Genomic DNA, 23,712 nt, shown 5'->3' on the forward strand with positions numbered 1-23,712 from the left:
GCCTAACGTCGTCTTGTCACAGCATTGCAGCAGTTCTTGATGAGACAATAACTGGCACTCAGTATATGTTTGTGAAAATACACCTTGTATTATCTCTGCCAATGCAGCTGCTCAATTCTAATCATTCATCTTGTATCTTTCATATAATATTTGTACAGATAAAAGGAATAATTTTCACTAGAAACATACATTTACTAAATATCACATAATTCGGTATTAAATGGTGTTTATAATGTAAGCAATGAAACCTCTATTGTACTTTAATAACATCCTCAACCAAGAAAATTCACTAACAGCTGTCTGTTGAAAATTGTTGAAAGGAAAAAGTACTTACCACAAAGAAAAAGCCAATACTCATCATCTTTACTGTCCTTTTCACATTGTGATTTCTAAGTCCTTTCTTTTCCACAACTTGCTGTGAAATGACATCCCCTACACCCACAAGTGTTCCTGCAACAAGAAATATAAAAAGGTTTCATTAAAAATATAGGACATTTTATTCTAGATAATCTTTTCTAAGTTTGTTTCACTTTTTGTAATATGCATTGGCTAGTGATTTATACATTTATAGCATCTTTCTAAACTTAAACAGCAATTTATTTTAATTGATACACAGATGACAAGCTGCTGCCTGGATGTCATGCACTGCAGTTCGTTGGTAAATTTAAAATCCATTTATCCGATTTCTAGTGTCTACAATCAGTGACAAGCCAGAACAATTCGAATTTTAAATAAGATTGGTAACTAGTAAATAAATTTAGGAAAAAAAAAAACATTGAGAAATACAGTGCTCCTGTAGAAAGGTTTCTGCTTGTACCGAACCCAGAAGTAAGATACCAACTTTTCCCTAATTCAAGTAATAAAATCAGTCACAGATGTTGTATTAGTGACCATTCAGTCCATCAGACTTATCTTATTAGCTAAAAGTTAAGTTGTCCCAATATAGTTGTCCCTTTTAACAGAATAAACCTGTAGTTTGTTCCAAATTTCCATAACCCTTTCTCTGAAGAAGTGCTTCTTGGCTTTTGTCTATATTGAGCTTTAATTTCCTCTGGTGTCCATAAATATATAATTCAGTAATTAATTGAAAAAAAAAAAACAATTCTCATGCGTCAAATTTATTAGTTCCCTGATGAATTTTGAACACATGTCTTTGGCCCAATGCAGCCTTCTCTACTCAAAACTAAAGAGGTTTAGTCCCCTAACATACTTTTTACATCCTAGGACGTACTTGTTTGCTCTTTGCAGTTTCTGGAGCTGCTGTTTTCTGTAGTGTGCACACAGTGCTCCAGTTTCAGCCTCATTTACACATTATACTGCCTGACCAGGTCCCTTGATTTATAAGCAATAGTTTTTACAAAGTAATCTCACTTTTTGATTGCCTTTTTAATTGTTTATGCACATTGCCTAAACAATGAGAAAGTTGTTTCAATTTAAACATCTAAATCCCTTTAAGAATTCATGTTTCATTTTGCCCCCATGACATTTTTGGTACTTGCCTCCACTATGGTACTTTTTCTAAGTATTTGTCCATTTTCAGGACTGTTGTAATTTAGATGCACACCCACTTCTGAGTTCTCCTTACTTGCCACATGGCCTTAGTAGAAGAAAAGACTAATTCAAGAGTCTGAGGGCTATTGCAAGCTGTTGGAATTAGTTACTAGTATAGGTGAATGTTATAAAATTCCCCAGAAAAGAACAGTGACAAAAGTATAGGCCTCAAAAAATTCTAGGCCAGACCAATACTCACCTGGTCTAGAACACAAAAACAGACCTCACCCATGTAGCCTAGCCCCAGCTCAAAAGTCTGGCTTTAATTTAAAATAGTGTTATGGGTTTAAAACTTCAAGAAATCACAAAATTAATGAAAATTGATTTTCTGAGAAGAAGATAACAGTAAACATCTAGTGTTTATGACCAAAACAAAACCGAGCTCCTTTATTTTTCAAAACAGTATTTAAAAATCAACTAAAAAACAAACAATGCAAGACAAGACAAGGGAACAGAAGCAGAAATACTTAAAAAGGTTATACCTAAAAAGTAATCTATAATCCAATCCCTAAGTCACAAAAACAAATATTAGGAAAAAAAGAAAATCTAACAATACTCAATAAACTTGATCCAAACTTCACAACTCTCAACAATGTTCCAGAGGTCCTGACTATCTGTCCTTAAGCTGACAGTGATTGTGGTTCTGTCCCCTGATAACTTTATTTAATGGGAAAGAACACATAATAAAACACGAATGCCGACATACTTAACAAGCACTTCATAAAAAATAACGTTACAAACAAAACACACAACTGTACTAAACACATTACCAATAGCAAAATATACAAAAATATATTTAATAAGAAGCAAAAATATTATAGAAAACAGTACTTGAGCCAAGGACAAAACTCTTGCTAAACCATAACATAAATATCTTGAAGTAATTTAAATGGGAAACTTCAGCATCAGCCACTGGGAAACCTGGAAAATCGGAGAGCCTGCAACAGTCACACAATTTCCATTCTAGTGCTGCCAAGTGAATGGTCCTTCTAAGAAATAGCAAGCTACATAAAACAGTAATGACAGGAAAAAATACCCATTGGGTCAGCACTGGTAAACTGCACAGCACTGTTTTTTAAAGACACTATTTAATAACATGTTCAGTCCAATTCAACTATAAACTAGAGTTTCCTTTTAATTTGTCAATTTGTGTAAATATTTAAAGATCTTTAAAGGAAATAATTTTCCCTTAATGTATAACAAATTCAAATTTTCAGAGTACTAAAACTGAAAAGTGATTTTTCATTGCAATCATTTTTTTAGCTTTTCATTTTTCATAGCACTTTTCTATCTTTCCACATGGATCTATACCTTGTTTATCCAATATACTGTAAAACATCTAGCTGAAATGTATGCACCTTTTTTATTCCTCTTTATATAATACCTCATGCATCTCTCTGCTCACCTGCCTATGAGACTAGTATAATACAAATCATCAAGTAAGGCAGAAAATGATTTAATCACTCTCTATGACTACATTTGGAGTCTTACTTGACATCTGCCTAACATCCATCCATCCATTATCCAACCCGCTATATCCTAACTACAGGGTCACAGGGGTCTGCTGGAGCCAGGCAAGGCAAGAAACAAGCCCCGGGCAGGGCGCCAGCCCACTGCAGGGTGCACGCACACATACCCACCCACACACCAAGCACACACTAGGGACAATTTAGAATCACCAATGCACCTAACCTGCATGTCTTTGTACTGTGGGCATCTGCCTAACATTTCATTTCAATTTGGCTTGTTTAACCAAAACTTCATTTGCAGTAAATAAGCATTATTTGGGAGAGATGATGGCATAGTTCTGAGCACTGATGCTTCATATGGAGTAAAAGCCCTGGCCTGATCGTTGTCTGTGAGGCGTTTGCATGTTCTCCCTGTGTCTACATGCCTTTTTTGTGTGTACTCCTCTCAATATTACTGTATTGAGTGTGGATGTGAAGGCTGTCTCTCTGTCTGTGGTTGCTTCCTGCCTTTCTCCATATGCTGCCAGGATAGGTTCTCCATTTGGTTCTCTGAGAATAGATAAATGCAAGAATGTATTAAATAGCCCCAAAATTAGTCAAACACTTTCACAATAAGTTCTAGCTATGGTGCCTCATATCACAGAAGCTGACAATTTTAGTCATGGGTATGGCTGTCAATTTTAGGGTCCACTGTGCAACATCCATGCACTGCACTACATTGTTAATTATGCACAAAAAACCTTTAAAAATGAATGAAATCAAGCCCCACACAATGTATTTATAAGATTACAATTCAAAATAATAATATACTCTACCAGCACAAATGGTTGTCTTGTTTGTAATGTTTATCTTCCCACACCTATATAATTTCTGCATATGAATACATTTCTGGGCATCTATATGGTTAACTATTAACTGGAAATGTTATTCTGGCAGATTTTAAAAGAGATTAAAAAAATCTTAGGGCCATAACATGTCTTAAAAAAATCACTTGCCACTTGCGCACAGACATAATTTTATTTGAGAGAGCAAAAAAAGAAACTATTTTTGGGCCAAGAAATGTCCATCCAGAACTTGTGCATCACTGATTTAAATCTTGCAAACACTGCCAAGTAAATGCCATTTTTAAAAGGTTTTATCTATGATGACTCTTCTAGAAATCAAAAACACCCACTGCATCACAAACAGGCACCTTGTATTCGAACACAATGTTCTTCGTTTTTATACCATTATATTTCACTGTGGCATGTATGATGATACTGTAACAATGCATCAAAATATCAAAACGTGTGTGTGGACTGCATGTATACTTATTTATTAGATATTTTCAGCTGTACATTTTATTCATCTTATCATTTTTAACACATTCTCTTATTTAATCTACCATTTTAGCTTTCCCCTTGCTCCTGTGTTTCTTTATGACAGTCCCAAAATATTTACATGAACTTTTAAACATTTATTTCTTGCATAGATTGATTTTTTATATTGTAACCACATATTACATTAAGACCACCTTCTAGAGGCTAGTCCTGGACTATATAAGTCCTCTTGTGAAAGACCACTCAGACCCTTGGCAGTTTGCATATTGGACTAAGATCGGATGGGAATATGCAATTATAAATCTGCTTCACAAGGCTTATTCCTTTCTATTTGGTCATAGTTGGCAGCCCTTTGAGGATTCTGTTTTTTGATTTCTCCTGTGATTTCAATACCATACACTCATTCACATTAAGGTGGAAGCTCAGGGATAAGCATATGAATGAGCCCATGGTGTCCTGGATAATGGACTGTGTCTGTGATGTAGATGGCAGCAACACCAGAACACACTTTTTCTGTTTAGCCTCTACATCTTGGACTACAAATATAACACCAGGTCATGTCACTTGCAGAAATTCTCAGGTGATTTTGCATTAATGGGGTGTATTGACATGTTGGATGAGACAGAGTAAAGTTATGAGTTGAAGAACTTTGTTTCTTGGTGCAGGGAAAATGCTCTCAACCTCTGTACATTCTAATAACCAAATGACATGCTGCCTAAAAGCACCAGTGGCTGCATGAATGTTTTCCAGTCTCTGACCATCTTCTTCTTTTTTGCTTTCTGTTTTGGCAAGATAGACACACCTCTTTTGTGTTTGTACGTTCCAAAATACCCACTTTCTTCCCCTCTCCTTGTGGCTGCACAATATAATCTGTACTTTAACTTAAGCCTGCCCCTTTCACTTAGGACAAAATCAAACCTTTATTTTGGTGGGTTGCAGACCACTATGACTGATTCGCACAGGAAGTCACACTACTCAACTGGCAGTTATTATATTTCAGCCAGGTTTCCTCCCCTGGCTGGCGTTCAAATGCTGTTTTTATGTTTATTTTGTTATATTCTATGTCAACAGCGCTGATTATATAGATTCCTTATATGGAGGTGTATTCTGCTGTTTGTTTTTTTGTGGGTGGTTCCCCAAGAGGTAGGTACACTTGCCCATCACTTGCAAGGGTCTGCCATCAGCTCTATAAAGTTTGAGGACAACCCATAGTCTCTTATGGTCCATTCTGCATGTGCTTGTGGTGTGATGGGTTTAGTTGGATTTGTGATTATTCTTATTCTCGACTTTTTGAGACCTTTTGATCTGTTTTTGACTTTGTCTCTTGGATTTTGTATTTGGATGATGCTTGCTTTTAAAAATTGCAGAGTTTGAAGGAACTGTCTTATGTATCATTTTGCCTTGTGCTCCTTGGAGCTTATATTGTGCTACAGAACATTTTGTATAAATAAATCTTTTTATTTATAAAGATTCTTTGTTTCTCTTTCAGCAGACTTGCTGATAGGGTTGAAGGTTTCCTAATCTATTGGCCATTTTTGAGTATTTTTTGGACTTATTTTGCTTTGGAACTCTGCAGGTCATAACAGCAGTCACAGGTGCCTGATATAAATGTCCTTGACACTCTAAAATTATGTAAATTGCTTAAGGAATAAACAGATGTTTCCAGCTGTGCTCACTAACTTGTACAGGTACACATGGGAGTCCACTCTCACTGGCTGTATAACACTGTGGCATGGCACCTTTTCAGCTCAGGGCTGCAAAGCACTACTTTGGGTGGTTAAGTGGGCTTGCTTTAGAAATGCAAACAGTATTATTAAAACCTCAGCCGTCCTACTTTACTAGGACACATTTTAAAGGTATACTCCACCCAAAAATATTTATTTTGCATGTTACTTACCCACCTCTCCCCTTAATTCACTGGTCAAGTGTCCTGTCTTCAAATCAAAAGTGCAGTCCTATGTGAATGGGAGGCCTGTTTGTGAACTAGTTTCCTCTTCCTGAGATATTTATTTAACAATATGTTATTTTAACAATAGCAAAAAATATATGACTGAATGACTTAACATACTGATTATGCAACACAAGTAACATGAAATGTTTTTCATGAACATTTTTGATATTGTTTACTGTTCCATGTTAATCAGAAACATTTCTACTTCAGTTCACCATGAAAACATGAGATTAAAAAATTTCTTGCCCATCATTACAAAGGGGTAACTAACATGAAAAATATCATTTTTCGGTGAAGTATTTCTTTAAGGAACAGAAGTTATGTGTTGACTCTACATACATGATAATCACCTGTTTCAGCATCATTTGGCCTATGCAATATTCAATCTGTGGAAATCACGATATACAGTAACAGTTTTTGGTTAGAGTTTCAACTATTTTCACAGATGTTCAATGGGATTTAGATCAGGACTCATAACAGTTTACTTCAGAATTGTCCATCTTCTCATCTATTCATGGGCAGTTTTGGGAGTTATGCTTTGGGTAATTATCCTGCTTGAAGATCCAAGACCTTTTACATAGACAGAGGTTTCTAACATGGGACTGTGTGTTTCATTCCAAAATGCCTTGACAGTCTTCCGATTTTATTGTTTCAAAGAGACAAAGCAAAGCAACCCGAAAAAATCAATGAGCCCCCTCCGTATTTCATGGTAGAAATAGTATTCTCTTCTTTGAAAGATTTACCAAAAAGCTCTAATTTTGTTTCATCTGTCTAGAGAACAATCTCCCAGAAGGTCTGTGGCTTATTGACATGCATTCTGGCAAACTGCAGTCATGACTTTTTGTATTTCCCTGGGTCCGATTTTCATTCAGAAAGCCACAGATACTGCAACTTGAAACTGCTGAGCCTTGAGCTTAAAGGTCAGCTTGGACTGGTTTTAAACTTTTCCTTGGTTCATTATTAACCATTCAAACAATCTTTCTCTTAAATCTTGGGGCAATTTTCCTCTTGCTGCCATGTCTAGGTTTGTTGACTAAAGTCCCATGGGTCTTAAACATCTTTATAATATTGGCAATAGTTTTCATGGTGACATCAAGCTCTATGGAGAGGTCTTGTAGTCTTTACATTGACCACGCTTTCCACCTTTAGTGTGGCACATACAGTGACACAATAGGTAAGTAAATACATTTCTCCATTTAAAGTGGCTGAATGAGCGATAATAAGAATCACTTAAAATTATTATAAAATTGAAGACACCTAGAAATTGTCTGCTTAAAGTATCAGACTATAGTTAGTGTGTGTGTATACAGTATATATATATATATATACAGTATATATATATATATATATATATATATATACACACAGTTGTGCTTGAAAGTTAGAATTTTCTGTATTTCTGCACAAATATGACCTAAAACATCATCAGATTTTCACTCAAGTCCTAAAAGTAGACAAAGAGAAAAACCACTTAAAGAAATAAGACAAAAATATTATACTTGGTCATTTATTTATTGAGGAAAATGATCGAATATTACATATTTGTGAGTGGCAAAAGTATGTGAACCTCTAGGATTAGCAGTTAGTTTGAAGGTGAAATTAAGAGTCAGGTGTTTTCAATTAATGGGATGACAATCAGGTGTGAGTGGGCACCCTGTGTTATTCAAAGAACAGGGATCTATCAAAGTCTGCTATTCACAACACATGTTTGTGGAAGTGTTTCATGACACAAACAGAGGAGATTTTTTTTTTCAGAAAAAGAGTTGTTGATGCTCATCAGGCTGGAAAAGGTTACAAAACCATCTCTAAAGAGTTTGGACTCCACCAATCCACAGTCAGACAGATTGTGTACAAATGGAGGAAATTCAAGACCATTGTTACCCTCTCCAGGAGTGGTCGACCAACAAATATCACTCCAAGAGCAAGGTGTGTAGTAGTCGGCGAGGTCACAAAGGACCCCAGGGTAACTTCTAAGCAACTGAAGGCTTGCAGTCTGCAGTTTGCTAAAGATCACGTGGACAAACCAGAAGTCTATTGGAAGAATGTTTTGTGGACGGATGAGATCAATATAGAACTTTTTGGTTTAAATGAAAAGCGTTATGTTTGGAGAAAGGAAAACACTGCATTCCAGCATAAGAACCTTATCCCATCTGTGAAACATGGTGGTGGTAGTATCATGGTTTGGGCCTGTTTTGATGCATCTGGGCCAGGACGGCTTGCCTTCATTGATGGAACAATGAATTCTAAATTATATCAGAGAATTCTAAAGGAAAATGTCAGGACATCTGTCCATGAACTGAACCTGAAGAATAAAGTTAATGTTTTGGAATGGCCAAGTCAAAGTCCTGACCTTAATCCAATCGAAATATTGTGGAAGGACCTGAAGCGAGCAGTTAATGTGAGGAAACCCACCAGCATCCCAGAGTTGAAGCTGTTCTGTAAAGAGGAATAGGCTAAAATTCCTCCAAGCCGGTGTGCAGGAATGATCAAAATTTACCGGAAACGCTTAGTTGAAGTTATTGCTGCAAAGGGGATTGGGGGCTCATACCAGATACTGAAAGCAAAGGTTCACAAACTTTTGCCACTCACAAATATGTAACATTCGATCATTTTCCTCAATAAATAAATGACCAAGTATAATATTTTTGTCTCATTTGTTTAACTGGTTTCTCTTTATCTACTTTTAGGACTTGAGTGAAAATCTGGTGATGTTTTAGGTCATATTTATGCAGAAATATAGAAAATTCTAAAGGGTTCACAAACTTTCAAGCACAGCTGTGATAGCGTGTACAGTGCACTGCAGAAGAGCTCATCTTAACCTTTTGTCCTCAGCCTTCAACAATGTCTCTAAAACAAAAATCTGATGCGTGCTGGTGATACAGTAAAAAAGAGAAAAACCATCACCATGGAAAATAAAGTATAAATATAGGAAAATAAAGTTACAGTCGGTCAACAATAGCATTTATTAAAATAATGTACCTGTTCCAACTTACATACAAATTCAACTTAAGAACAAACCTACAGTCCCAACCTTGTACGTAACCTGGGGACTGCCTGTATATATAACTATTTATTTATTTCTTTATTTAAAGAGTTTATGTTTATATATATATATCATGTATATAAATACTTGTCAACCTGCACCAACTCACAAGTCAAGCAATATATTTTGGAATTACATTACAAATCTATTTACATAATAAAACCATACATTTATGACAGATAATTTAAGGTTATATTATACCATGTAAAAAACAACTATGAAAACATGCAAAAATAAAAGAATATAAACAAATCAATTGAAATTATCTTGTAAGGTGCAACTGTTCAATGTGATTTCCTTAAAAGGAGCAAAAACCACATAAACATTTAATGACTACATTTAAAATATGTGTTATTGAGCTGAACAGCTATTGGTGTTCCAGCTGCCACCCTGTGGCCATTTCAAGAATAATCATTTATGAGTAAATATCAAAGTACTCTCTAGTCCAGAGTGATGTCCTAGTAGAAAAATAACAACACAAAATGTATGTACTCATGTATATTTTAATGTCAGCATGCAACTTCGCATTGCATACAACGGCCACACTTAAAACTTTAACAATAATCCATAGAAGAAAAAAAATTATGTCAGTACAGAGCAGTGGCAGTTTCATTAATGTACCCAAAAGTCAAAACTGGTGACTCTTACCAAATTGATCCATGACCTTGTATATTTATTGCTACTATCTGGTATTTCTATCCACATGATTTGTCACAAACTGAGATTTACCATACATTGTAATTCTTTTCATTTGCAGTGAATGTGAAAACTGAAACCCCATTTTGTTCTAATGAGCAATTGTGAATTCCACTTTGAATATATGTAATGCTATAATTTATGTTATAGCCATAACACCACCAGATGCATGGAATTTGATTTTGTCAACTTTATAGAAGTAAGCCATAGCCAAAAATGTAACATAAACACAAAAATAGGACGGCATGGTAGGTCACTTCCCGGGTGATCCCTGGTGGAATTTGCATATTCATCCAATGTCTGCATGGGGTTCCTCAAAGTATTCTTAAAGACATATAGGCTAGGTGAATTGGTGTTGTTAAACTGTCCCTAGTGTGTGTATGTGTTCATCCTGCCACAGACTGGTAAGCTGCCTTATGCCTGTTGCTTGTTAGTGTAGGCTCCGGCTTCCCCAAGACCCTACTCTGGATAAGTAAGTTTAGAAAATAAATGGATTGATAGAAGAACAATGGCATCCATCCATCCATTTTCCAACCCGCTGAATCTGAACACAGGGTCACTGGAGCCTGCTGGAGCCAATCCCAGCCAACACAGGGCACAAGGCAGGAACCAATCCCGGGCAAGGTGCCAACCCACCGCAGGGCACACACAAACACGCCAAGCACACACTAGGGCCAATTTAGAATCGCCAATCCACCTAACCTGCATGTCTTTGGACTGTGGGTGGAAACCAGAGCGCCTGGAGGAAATCCACACAGACATGGGGAGAACATGCATAAAATATATGTAACCATAGGAGACGTGCAAGTAAGAATTTCATTGTAGTATTTACACATAATAATAAACTCGAGCTTGAACTTATTTCTCGTTGGAAAGAAAGCTACATCTCATAGTAGAAAGTTAAAGGCAACTGGACTTGCTACATAATCTTGATAGCATTTAGCCATACATTTAAGAGACTATATCAGCTCAAATGAATGGTGGGAAATTCCCCAGCATTTAAAACTCCATGGGTGATCGAACCCTTTAGTCTTGTTTAAAGGCACATTTTAAATACATGACTAGAGGAATAAATTGGGGTAAAACCACTGGGCTAAAAATGTTATGACTACCAGCTGTTAAGTTAGAGTCACCTTACTGAAACTGTGACTTGGGGTGAAACGTTTGTGGCAAAGATGTAACGACAGCATTGTTAGCTACTTACAACAAAGGTTCAAATGTTAAGAATTTTCCCATCATTCAAATGAACTGATTAATGACAAAACAGTTTCAAGATTATACAGCAAGTTCAGCTCCCTTTAACTCATTATTACAAGATACTATATCTTATGACCAGGAAGACTGAAAACTTTCATAGATAAAAGAAAAACACATTTAGTTTAAGCTTTCTTGATATTATTTATATTATGTTATTATTATTATTAAAGATTATTAACACAGGAAGCAAAGTGTATTGCAACTGTGAGCCATAGTTTTAAATAGGTTTTGTTAAAGTCTTCAGACTGTTTTGAAAGTAAACTGAAACAACATCTAGAAGTATGATAGCGAGGGCAAAATGAATTATCAGTGCATCATTAGATAGGTTTGATCAGCATTTTATGATTAAATAAACATATAAACAGGTATGATGTCTACACATAAACTTTTAAAGAAAAACAGAGAAAATTGAGGCATGAATGGAAAATAGATATTTAAAAGATACCTTGAGCTGTAACCAGTACTGCTTCATATTCACAGTATTTGAATACCTGCATTTTATTGAACTTTACTTATTTATTTTATTTAAGTCAATTCTTCTAAACTATGGAAAATTAGCCAATACATATATTCTCAGATTCTCTTACTGAGTTTTTCTGGGAGCAATAGCCTCGGCAGCAATGGACACCATAGAGAAAATTAACATGGATGGGAGCCATTCCAGGATCCACTCACACACAAATACGACTTAGTACCACCAGTTAATCTAATATGCACGTCTTTGGGAATAACAGGTAGAAAGGCTATAGAGACATAAGAAGAAATTCTACAGATTTGGCATCTGGGAGTGACATTCTCATATAGACTGCTGGATTTAGGAAGTTTCAACCCTAACAGCTATGCCACCATCTATGGAAAAAGTTAACTGAAATTGAAGTACCTGACTTGCTATAATATAAATTCAAAATTGACCAAATATGTCATTAAGTAATTAGCACAGGCTTATACATAATATAAAAATGTAGCTGATTTTCTAAAATTCTAAGAAAAATGCATAATTCTTCTTTGTGAAGAGCAAAAACTGACACTTAGAAAACAAGCAATGGGCCCAAGTACCCTTATTTAGTTAAGGTATAATATAAAAGAGTTTAATGGTAACCTTAGACAAGGATGGAAAAGTCTAGCACGGGAAGAATTCAGTGTTGCATATGCCTGTGTATGGAGGTCTTGCTCATTATGGGGCCTCCAGAAGGGCCGACATTAGATAGCAGTCTAATTTCCTGTAAATAAAAGTTCTTACATTAAAGAAAAACTTTAACAAATATGGGTAAATATCTCAAGACAGAAATGAAAGGGGTCAGTTATTGTATATTACTTTACTGATGTGTGTAAGGATATTTGATAAAAGTCAATTTGAAGACAAAGTAAATGTTCTTTCTTTTCAAACTAACTCTTGTCTTTTCAGATTCGAAGGGAACAAACTCTGATAGTTGCAAAAAATCTGAGAATTAATTTTGTGAGCAATCAAAAGGACTGATATAGAGAAGGTGAACACGTAAAGATCACAGTAATGACTTGTAAAGAGATAAAAACAAAAGCAGTATGAATGGGGAAAAATGATGAATGAGCCAAAGATGAGTGATCATTCATGCTAGAGAGGAGGACATTGAACTTGGCAAATAACCAAACTTCATTGAAGATTCTCTCATCCCAACTTTACAAATGCAATGCCTGTCGAAATAAATTTGTTCTGAAAATCAGATTGACTGAGCTGTCGGAAAGCAGCCTTATAGCCATTCTTTAGAAAATGTCAGGAGCTTCTGTTCTGAACTAAGTGACGTACATTCCCCCCAAGGTATCGATCACATCAAAGTACAGCATTTCAGCTAAATAAAGGGATGCATAATTCATTACATCAGAGACAGCTACTTATTTTGCAATACTGCACAGACTGCATATTAATGCTATTACTTTTTTTTTAAATGCCACATTGATCAAGCTGGTCACTACCACTGGCCAAAAGTGGCCAAAATTTTGCAAAAGCCAAAAACAGACTACAGTTCAAATGCTTTAAAATTCAATATTTCATTGTCTTTAGAATGGTTACAACTGAAAACTATTGTATAAGTGTAAATGAATATGTATTAGGCTTGACATTTTGACTACCATTTAACAATTCTGTACCAGCAAATTGTAGCTAGTCCAACACAGTGGGATAATCATGGTGTATACAATCTATAGACAATTAGATGATTCACAATAGTCAGTCTCATAATAACAGCTTTTCTACATCACCAACAGTCCTGCAGCATGATGCTTCCAGTTATTAATTTAAAAACACATGCTATAGTTGTATAATAGTCAGGAAAAACATAAAAATGAAGGGTCTAACAGTATAAAAATCTATTTTAATTTATATTATGCGCTTAAGAGCAGCTGTGATACCATTTAGGTTGAAAATTGGTTACATATGTGATTTTTACTAATGGTGTATTAGTAACAATAGTGGGACAATAATAAAATATATGGAACCCTTTATGTTTGCTGGAGATCGTTACCCACTTTCCATTACTGGAGCCCTATAACCAAATTGACTGTTATTTTCAGTTCCTGTTACATTCATGTGTTATTCCATCAATATCTGAGGCTCCCATCCACACAATTCAATACAACCTCAAATGGTCATGTAGAAAGCAGTTCCTTTCAGCTTTCATTTCTGTAAATATATGGCCAGCCACACTGTATGCTATGGATACAAGTTACCTGAAAATCTGAGTCTGCTTTACTCTACTCTAATATCTCACTACAATCACAGTAAGAGCAGCAACCCTAATTAAACAAATACTTGTCATTCAATCTATCAAAAACAAGTGCATGTATTCATAAAATATGCAAAAAATACATTTGTACTAATACTATGAAAGTGTTTATTCAATTTAAGATTACCCTTTTTTTCAAAATCACACTTAAGTATTTCAATTATTAGTACAGCGAAGTGACTGAAGCTATAAAATAAACTATAGATGGCATGTGTTATTGCTGCTTTCTAAAATCCATATTAGTAGCAGCAGCAGCATGAGGTGCTAAACGTGAATAATAATTTAAAAATGCCTCTTTTTTACCATCAGTCTTTGTTCAGTTCCTAGCCTTTCTCCTTCTTTCTGATTAGGGTTAGGGTCTGTATCTTTCTTTTAACTCTACATTCAAAGAACCTTTAAATCACAACCTGAGGCTATTATTAATCAAAATTCAGGGTCACTATGCTAAACATCACTGTAATCCATGCATAACAGTTCCCTACATTCCCATCTGTATGCTGACTTTTAACAGACTCCCCTGTGGTGTTATGGGTCCACAGCTCGTTGAGCAAAGGCCATTTTAAATAAATAATCAACGCACCCGAGGCGGCTTGGTGAGGGGGGCGTTGTTGAAGCAAGCCGTGGGTCAGTTGGCGATGTGGGCGTTTCTCACCGAGTGCACAGGTGAGGAACTGCCCACATCCGTGATTGCTCCCATGGCCAATGGCTGCAGCTGCGATGGCCCCTCGCGTTATAAAAAAAGAAGCGAGAGTCGGTTTTGGGGAGGATGAAAAAAAAACAAGATAAGGAAAAGAAGACGGAGGTTGTAGGGAGCGAGTGAGGAAGCAGGCGGTACAGGAGAAACAGACACGCGGAGCGTGTGGTGAGCGCGCAATCGAGCGCTCGTGGGCAGCTGCGAGGAAGCTGGGTATTAGGCCGACACCCAGGCGTTTGAGTTGATGTTGCTCCCGCTGAGTGACCAGGTAGCGGGAGTGACCAGGTGAAAGCGACGAGCCGCAGAAGGCCGCGGAAAGGCAGCGGAAGTTGGGAGGCTTGGTGGTGGAGTCCCCAATGTGTGCGTCCTGGTCATTGGTGGACATCAAGTCTCGGGGACTGGGATGAGAGCCAAACCGAAGCCAGGGATAAGGAGGTCTCCAGTCTCGTGGTTGTGTGAAATAAGGTCAGCTGCAGAGAGTGTCTCGCCTGTTGCGTGGGCCCGTATGGGAGAAGCAGGTGAGGCTCCAGTAACATAGAAGATGCACTGGGCTTGTTGTTGTTGGTTTTAAGAACTGCTTCCAGAGGAACATTTTAACCTCGTTTTAAAAGGATTGTGTTTTTTCTATTTATTGTTTTAACCTCCACGTTTTCATTTTAAGGATTATTTATTTATTTGAACTTAAGAAGCACTGCACTTTATGGACACTTTTGTTTTGATGGACTGTTTTTAATAAAAGCACTGTTTCACTTTTAACCATCCCCTTGCTCAGATGCTCAATTATTGCCTTCACTGACTAGCTCACTCGGTTTCATTATCGACGGTGTTGGGTTCAAGGGTTCCCAAACAGCAATGGGAGCGTGGAGCCAGAACCTGCATCGTCACCTCCCCTTAATAACTTCAAAGTAGGACTTTGAATATGGAATAAAAAAATGACTAAAGAGAACTGCAATCTCTCCACTAACACTAAAAACCTGTGCAATCCCAGTCCCTCTGTCACTCTGGATGATTATGTATGTCAGTGTACAGTATGATTCTTGTAAACAGACCACACTCAAGCCTTCCTGGATTAGCAGATTTTTTAGCTAAGCAGATTTTGCTCACCTGTTTAGCCTCAACACCCTCCGTTGATTTCTATTTCCTGTTCCATGTACTTGTGGAGTAGCCTAACCTGTTCAATTTATATTCCACTAGCAAAATACCCGCGCTTCGCAGCGGTGAAGTACTGCCTTAAAATTTTTATTAAGAAGAAAAGTAAACCTTTTTAAACTGAGGGAAAATATACCAATAATTATTTGTTAAGGATCTCTTTGTATGCCACGATGTCAGTTTGGTCCTCCGGTTATAATATGACCAAGCTGTGCACTGAGCTTACTCTTGAGCATGCAACGTACAGTTGGCCATGTGAAAAGCAATCTTGCCTCAAATCTCACAGCTTGGATTGCTGCTGTCATAATCGGTTTGAGTTTCATGGTTTGTTTCAATTACGTTAGTATTTGCTGGACTTGTGTTGAATTGACAATCGGCATCTGTCAAGCATTGCAAGCATACAACCAGTTTCATCGATAACTTCGCATCGAGCTTTTGAGAGTTTAAACATTCATAAACATCAAAATGTCCACTACTCAAATCGTCACCTGTGAATGTAAGATGTTTAAGAGGCATTGGCGGTTGTCCAAAAGTGCAAAATATTTGGCCATTTCGGTACACTTGAAAGCGACAACCGAACAATTCAACGGCAGCCATCAACTCACATGCAGAACCATAGGTGAAGGGCTTAAGCATTTCACTCTTATAGTGCTCCTGTGTAGTATAATTATCTACTGTACCATCATCAGTCCACACCTTGAACCTGTCCCAGTCATTCAATACATAAGACGCAATGTTCCTCCAGATATCAAGAGTGAGTCTGATATGGCCGTGCAATATGTAACACAAAGAATGGAAAAGGCAGGCACCATCTCCGGGCATGGAAACCACTCGGTAAGTGACAGTTCTTTGATCGATGGTGATCACCTCGATAGACATGTTAATGGGGGTACAGTTGGAACGATAAAGGAAATGGGTACCTGAACAATGTAAACTAAGTCTAAAATATCTATACAATAACTATAATCGTAATAAACAAACAATAAAACAGCGGAGAAGCCATGGATTAAATAAAAAGGCTGCGGTTATCAGCAGGGAGACGTGAATACCGTGGCAAAGCAAGGAAGGGAATATACAGGCAGACAGCCAACAACGTGGGAGGCGTGGGGATGGGGGACCCAACGCCCCCTCACACGACGACTGAGCTGCAGGCTATGGACATATATATGTACGTAAGTAGGATTCAGTTAGCGTTGGGAACCTGCGTACCAAATTTTTTGAAGATGGGCCTATAAGTAACAAAGACCGTTGGAAAGTTTAATATGGCGGCCAACAGTGGCGTCATACCAACGAAATAAGTACATACATTGGTTCCGGTTAGCGCAGAGAAGCCGCCTACCAAATTTCGTGAAGATGGTGCCATAAATAAGAAAGTTTAACATGGCAGATGTTGTCGACCATTATCACCGTTACGCGTAGAATTTCTAAATGAAACCTGCTTAACTTTTGCAAATAAACTGTAAGGAATGAGCCTGCCAAATTTCAGCCTTCTACCTACATGGGAAGTTGGAGAATTAGTGATGAGCGTGTCAGTGAGGGCAACAAAGACTGTTGGAAAGTTCAATATGGCGGTCGACAGTGGCGTCATACCACCGAAATAAGTATATAAATCAGTTTCGGTGAGCGCAGGGAAGCTGCCTACCAAATTTCGTGAAGATGGGACCATAAATAAGAAAGTTTAACATGGTGGACGCTGTCGACCGTTATGACTGTTACCCGTAGAATTTCGAAATGAAACCTACTTAACTTTTGTAAGTAACCTGTAAGGAATGAGCCTGCCAAATTTCAGCCTTCTACCTACACAGGAAGTTGGAGAATTAGTGATGAGTGAGTGAGTCAGTCAGTCAGTGAGGGCTTTGCCTTTTATTAGTATATACTAGCAGAATACCCGCGCTTCGCAGCGGAGAAGTAGTGTGTAAAAGAAGTTATGAAAAAGAAAAGGAAAATTTTTAAAAATAACGTAACATGATTGTTAATGTAATTGTTTTGTCATTGATATGAGTGTTGTTGTCATATCTATATATATATATATATATATATATATATATATATATATATATATATATATATAGCAAAATACCCCCTTGGCAGCGAGAAGTAAAAGAAAAGGAAACATTTTAATAATAACGTAACATGATTGACAATGTAATTGTTTTGTCATTGTCATGAGTGTTGCTGGCATATATATATATATATACATATATATATATATATTTATATATATACACACATACATGTGTACATATATACACACACACATATACTATGGGGTGCCAAACAGGCAAATACATAGATTTTCTGAATATATAAAGTCAAAACTTGAATATATAAAGTCAGCGTCAGAATATATAAAGTGATCGCTGGAATATATAAAGTCAAAACCTAAATATATAAAGTCAGCGTCGGAATATATAAAGTCAAAACCTGAATATATAAAGTCAGTGTCGGAATTTATAAAGTCATTCCTGATTATATAAAGTCAACATCGGAGTATATAAACTCACTAGCAAAATACCCGCGCTTCGCAGCGGCGAAGTACTGCATTAAAATTTTTATTAAGAAGAAAATTAAACCTTTTTAAACTGAGGGAAAATATGCCAATAATTATTTGTTAAGGATCTCTTTGTATACCACATTGTGAGTTCGGCCCTCCGGTTGTAATATGACCAAGCTGTGCGCTGAGCTTACTCTTGAGCATGTAACGTACAGTTGGCCATGTGAACAGTAATCTTGTTTCAAATCTCACAGCTTGGATTGCTGCTGTCATAATCGGTTTGAGTTTCATGGTTTGTTTCAATTACGACAGTATTTGTAGGAATTGTGTTGTAGACATTCGGCATCTGTCAAGCGTTGTAAGCACACAACCGGTTTCATCGATAACTTCTCATCCAGCTTTTGAGAGTTTAAACATTTATAAACATCAAAGTGTCTACTACTGAAATCGTCACCTGTGAATCTAAGATGTTTAAGAGGCATTGGTGGTTGTCGAAATGTGTAAAATATTTGGCCATTTCGGTACACTTGAACGCGACAACCGAACAAATCAGCGGCAGCCATCAACTGACATGCAGATGCATAGTTGAAGGGCTTAAGCATTTCACTCTTCTAGTGCTCCTGTGTAGTCTAATTATCTCCTGTACCGTCATCAGTCCTCACCTTGAACCTGTCCCAGTCATTCAATACATAAGGCACAATGTTCATCCGGATATCAAGAGTGAGCCTGATATGGCCATGCAATATGTAATAAAGAGAATGGAAAAGGCAGGTGCCATCTCCGGGCATGGAAACCACTCGGTAAGTGACAGTTCTTTGATCGATTGTGATCACCTCGATAGACATGGTAATGGGGGTTGGAATGATAAAGGAAATGGGTACCTGAATAATGTAAAGTAAGTGTAAAATACCTACACAATAACTATAATTGTAATAAACAAACAATAAAACAGCGGAGAAACAAACAAAAAGGCTGTAGTTATCAGCAGGGAGACGTGAATCCCGTGGCGAAGCAAGGAAGGGAATGTAGAGACTGGAGTGACAGACGGCCTTATATAGGCAGGCAGCCAACAACGTGGGAGGCGTTGGGATTGGGGACCCAACGCCGCCTCACACGGTGACCGAGCTGCAGGCTTTGGACGTAAATATGTACGTAAGTAGGATTCAGTTAGCGTTGGGAAGCCGCGTACCAAATTTCTTGAAGATGGGCCCATAAGTAACAAAGACCGCTGAAAAGTTCAATATGGCGGCCGACAGTGGCATCATACCACCGAAATAAGTACGTACATTGGTTTCAGTTAGCGCAGAGAAGCCGCCTACCAAATTTTGTGAAGATGGGGCCATGAATAAGAAAGTTCAACATGGCGGACGTGGTTGACCGTTATGACCGTAACGCGTAGAATTTCGAAATGAAACCTGCTTAACTTTTGCAAGTAAGCTGTAAGGAATGAGCCTGCCAAATTTCAGCCTTCTACCTACACGGGAAGTTGGAGAATTAGTGACGTTGGAAACTTCAATATGGCGGCCGACAGTGGCATCATACCACTTAAATAAGTATGTACATCGGTTTTGGTTAGCGCAGGGAAGCCGCCTACCAAATTTCGTGAAGATGGGGCCATAAATAAGAAAGTTCAACATGGCGGAAGTTGTCGACCATTATTGACCGTTACGTGTAGAATTTCGAAATGAAACCTGCCCAACTTTTGTAAGTGAGCTGTAAGGAATAAACCTGCCAAATTTCATCCTTCTACCTACACGGGAAGTTGGAGAATTAGTGATGAGTCAGTGAGTGAGTGAGTGAGTGAGGGCTTTGCCTTTTATTAGTATAGATTCCTGAATATATAAAGTCAAAGTCAAAATATATTGATTTAAACGACTCTGAACTGAATGAACTAAGTTAACAAAAACATATTCAGAAAAATAAATTAGAAAAACACTGTTCGGTTAATGTTTTGAAAGTGATGCATGTGCCCTGCCCAGGATTGGTTCCTGCCTTGTGCCCAGTGTTGGCTGGGATTGGCTCCAGCAGACCCCCATGACCCTGTGGTCGGATTCAACGGGTTGGGAAATGGATGGATATTCCATTGCTGACTTTGTATATTCCAATGCTGACTTTATATATTGAAGTTTTGACTTTATATATTCCAGTGCTTACTTTGTATATTCTGATGTTGACTTTATATATTCCAGCGCTGAGTTTATATATTCCGACGCTGACTTTATATATTCAAGTTTTGACTTTATACATTCCAGCGCTGACTTTATATAATCAAGTTTTGACTTTATATATTCGGGAATGACTTTATATATACAAGTTTTGACTTTATATAGTTAAATTTAGTCATCATTGCATAACTTTTTCTTTACCATAGAAATTTAAAGACTAAATCCAACTTCCATTCCTACCAAAGATATTTCTGGCGACTAAATAGAACCTACTTATATCCAAATTCGAGCTATTGAGCTGTCGCCTGCCTGCCTGAATAAGTCACCCTCACTTCGCTCTCACTTTTTTACCGTTCATTTAATCATGGCTAGTGGTGGAAAATTTATAAAATGGAAGGATTACACTGAGTATGGCTTTACCAAAACAATTATTGATGGCGAATCGATTATTCATAAAGATTCAATTGGTGATCTGTTTTTCTGTGTTAACCTCATATTTTTTCATACTTCTTCTTAAACCAAGGGGGTGCGAGGGTAAAATGAATCGGGAAGCGCTGATCAATGTAATCGGTGTACCAGGAAATCATGCATTGAAAGAAGTTCCCCTTTGCTTGGAATTGAAACTGTGATTAAATGCATTATTTTTCAACGCGTTATGGAGCACATGCATCAAATCTTCTCAGCTGTGCTTGTGCTAAGAAAAGGAAACATTTTAAAAATAACGTAACACGATTGTCAATGTAACCTTTTGTAAGTAGTGCCTGGAGGATTCAGTGTGGAGAAACTCTAGAGACAGCGTGTGTATTAACTTGTGGATTTTTCTGTGAGTATTTGGTAGCAGCGTCACAAAGTCACTTCCGTAAGACTGCGTTAGCTGCGGAGCTCAGCTCAGAGCGAAATGAGGTGAATGGGAGGTGAGATGATGACGTGACTCCCCCACCCGCCTTAACTGTCAATCCCCCACAAACACAGTCTCTTGGAATTTGCATAAGCACAGCCCTTCACCTGCAATTTTAACTTAGTTACAAAGTGATCAAAACTCTTCATATTATTTGGAAAATACTGTATAATATATCAATGATCTCCTTCTCACAACCGAGATGACGTGATAGATATTTGCCAACTGGCAGACCAACCACAAGTGTTACTTGCTGGGTAACCACCCAAATAATCAGATTGCAACTCAGACCTAAGAATATAAATTACATTATATATGCTGTTGGACTGATTGCCACTAAACAAGTAAATAATAACTTGGCTTTGTAATGTATTACAATGTGGAAAATGATTGTTGATTTAACAAACAAACTGTGTTACATCAGGTTTGCTAAAAGTAAAAAAAGTGAAAGAAGAAATTATATGTCTTTTAGTTAATGACAACATAAGCAACGATGAGCAATGCAACCATAGATGACAAGTGTAGTTTAGGAATAACAATTGTATTTTAGATGTAAGAAGAAGAAAAAGCAAAGCATTATTAAGAGCAAGAAATTGACAGATACAAATAGGAAAACAGCTAATGAACTCAAATGCATTGAATGAAGTACATAAATTCCTGGCAGTTAATCAGTTATCACTTCAGAGGGCAATTACTGTACAAGATCAAATGACAGTAAATCCCAATAACTCCCAGAAATGTCTTTCATATGGCAGGATTCTGGACAACTCCTTTCTCTTGCCTCTCCACATACTATGGACATTCTTTAACTTAACATCTCTGCATTTGTTCTCATTAGAAGTTTGTTTTACATAAACATGCCACAAAACTCCAAGGGAAAATAAAGAATGGCTAAATTGAATAGGTTTTTGATTAATTACCGTATTTTTCGCTCCTTAAAACACACCTGACCATTAGACGCACATAGGTTTAGAGGAGGAAAACAAGAAAAAAAATATTCTGAACGAAATGGTGTACTAATATTTAATAAAATATAGCAGAATAATACTTCAATCATGTAAAGTCAACAGCAGCATTAAGAACCATCATCACTGTCATTAACAAATGAGGGGAGACTTTAATGTTCAAGCATTCTTCTAGTTTTCTCTAAACCCCAAGACCTCCTCATCGCTAGTCTCAGAATTTATGGAGCTCAGTTGCTCACAATCACTTTGCAGGAGCATGTACCTATCACGTGGCATAACCTGTCCAACCTGTCCAGAGAACAAAGCACATTTTGACCAATGCTCCCTGAAGTTATATCACCAGTCTAGTCCCATCTATATTTGTAATGCCACAAAGCCCTTCATCTTGTCTTTTGTTATGGGTTTCCAATGAATGAGAATGTGGTGCAAGCGCAGCCCGTGATCCAAAAAATGGCTCTGCATAATTGTTTGTGTCATCTGACAGTAGCTGAAAGACAGCCTCAGGAAAGAACAGCCTGAAGTAGTCCAGCAGCTGGTAATCTGTCAAGTCCAACAGCAAGCTATGCTGTCTTGTGAAGTCTGGTAGCCAGTTTTGCTCCCACGGATCAAGGTCTGGGTATTCCTCCCACACGAACCTTGCCGTAGGTGTGTGCAACGGTTGCTCAAATGTGTGCAGCTTGGGGTGGCATCGGCTGGTGTCCGATCAGCTGATGCTAGTTCCTTACTCTCTTGCTCGATCTCCTGATCACTGTCAACAAAATCAGATTCTGAAAAATCGGAGTCCGACTCAGCGTTAATGTGCAAAAAATCGTCTGTTGAGTATTTTGTTTTCTGCACTCACTTCGCTCCATCGTGAAATGTCGATGCCATCTTGCCTTTGTTTACATGAACACGCAAGGATTAGATGAGTCTAACATTCCTCCAAGCAGAGAGGGAATGCCTGCAACATAACGGTGAGTTTTGTCGCCATTAACAGGTGATTGATGCCCTCTACCCCTGGATGTTGACTTTTGTCAGGTAATACACATCACAATCTGTGACGCAATATTTGGTCCATAAGACACACAGACATTTCCATCCTTCTTTTGGGGAAAAAAAGTACGTCTAATGGAGTGAAAAATACGGTAATTGATCAAGACTCCAAGCAGGTGAATAAGCATGTTATAACTGTTTAAGCAAAACTCTGAAGCAAATGTAGGAACTAGTATTGATGCTCACTAGATGGTTACCTTCCCACAGGATACAACTTAATACTTATTGGAGCAAATGTTATTTTAGTGGTGAGAGGTGGACTGATGTTTT

General features: G+C 37.5%; 1 protein-coding gene across 3 annotated transcripts in view; it reads right to left on the reverse strand.

The window, feature by feature from the left end:
- mpv17 (mitochondrial inner membrane protein MPV17) overlaps positions 1-23,712 on the reverse strand; it is a 127,642-nt gene that overhangs the window by 68,028 nt on the left and 35,902 nt on the right. For all 3 annotated transcript variants that reach the window (XM_039749010.1, XM_039749011.1, XM_039749012.1), the window contains exon 3: positions 335-450. In XM_039749010.1, coding sequence (XP_039604944.1) covers positions 335-450 — 116 coding nt within the window. The remainder of the gene's footprint in view (positions 1-334; positions 451-23,712) is intronic.

Source organism: Polypterus senegalus, chromosome 3, assembly GCF_016835505.1.
Source record: "Polypterus senegalus isolate Bchr_013 chromosome 3, ASM1683550v1, whole genome shotgun sequence".
Taxonomy (NCBI): domain Eukaryota; kingdom Metazoa; phylum Chordata; class Cladistia; order Polypteriformes; family Polypteridae; genus Polypterus; species Polypterus senegalus.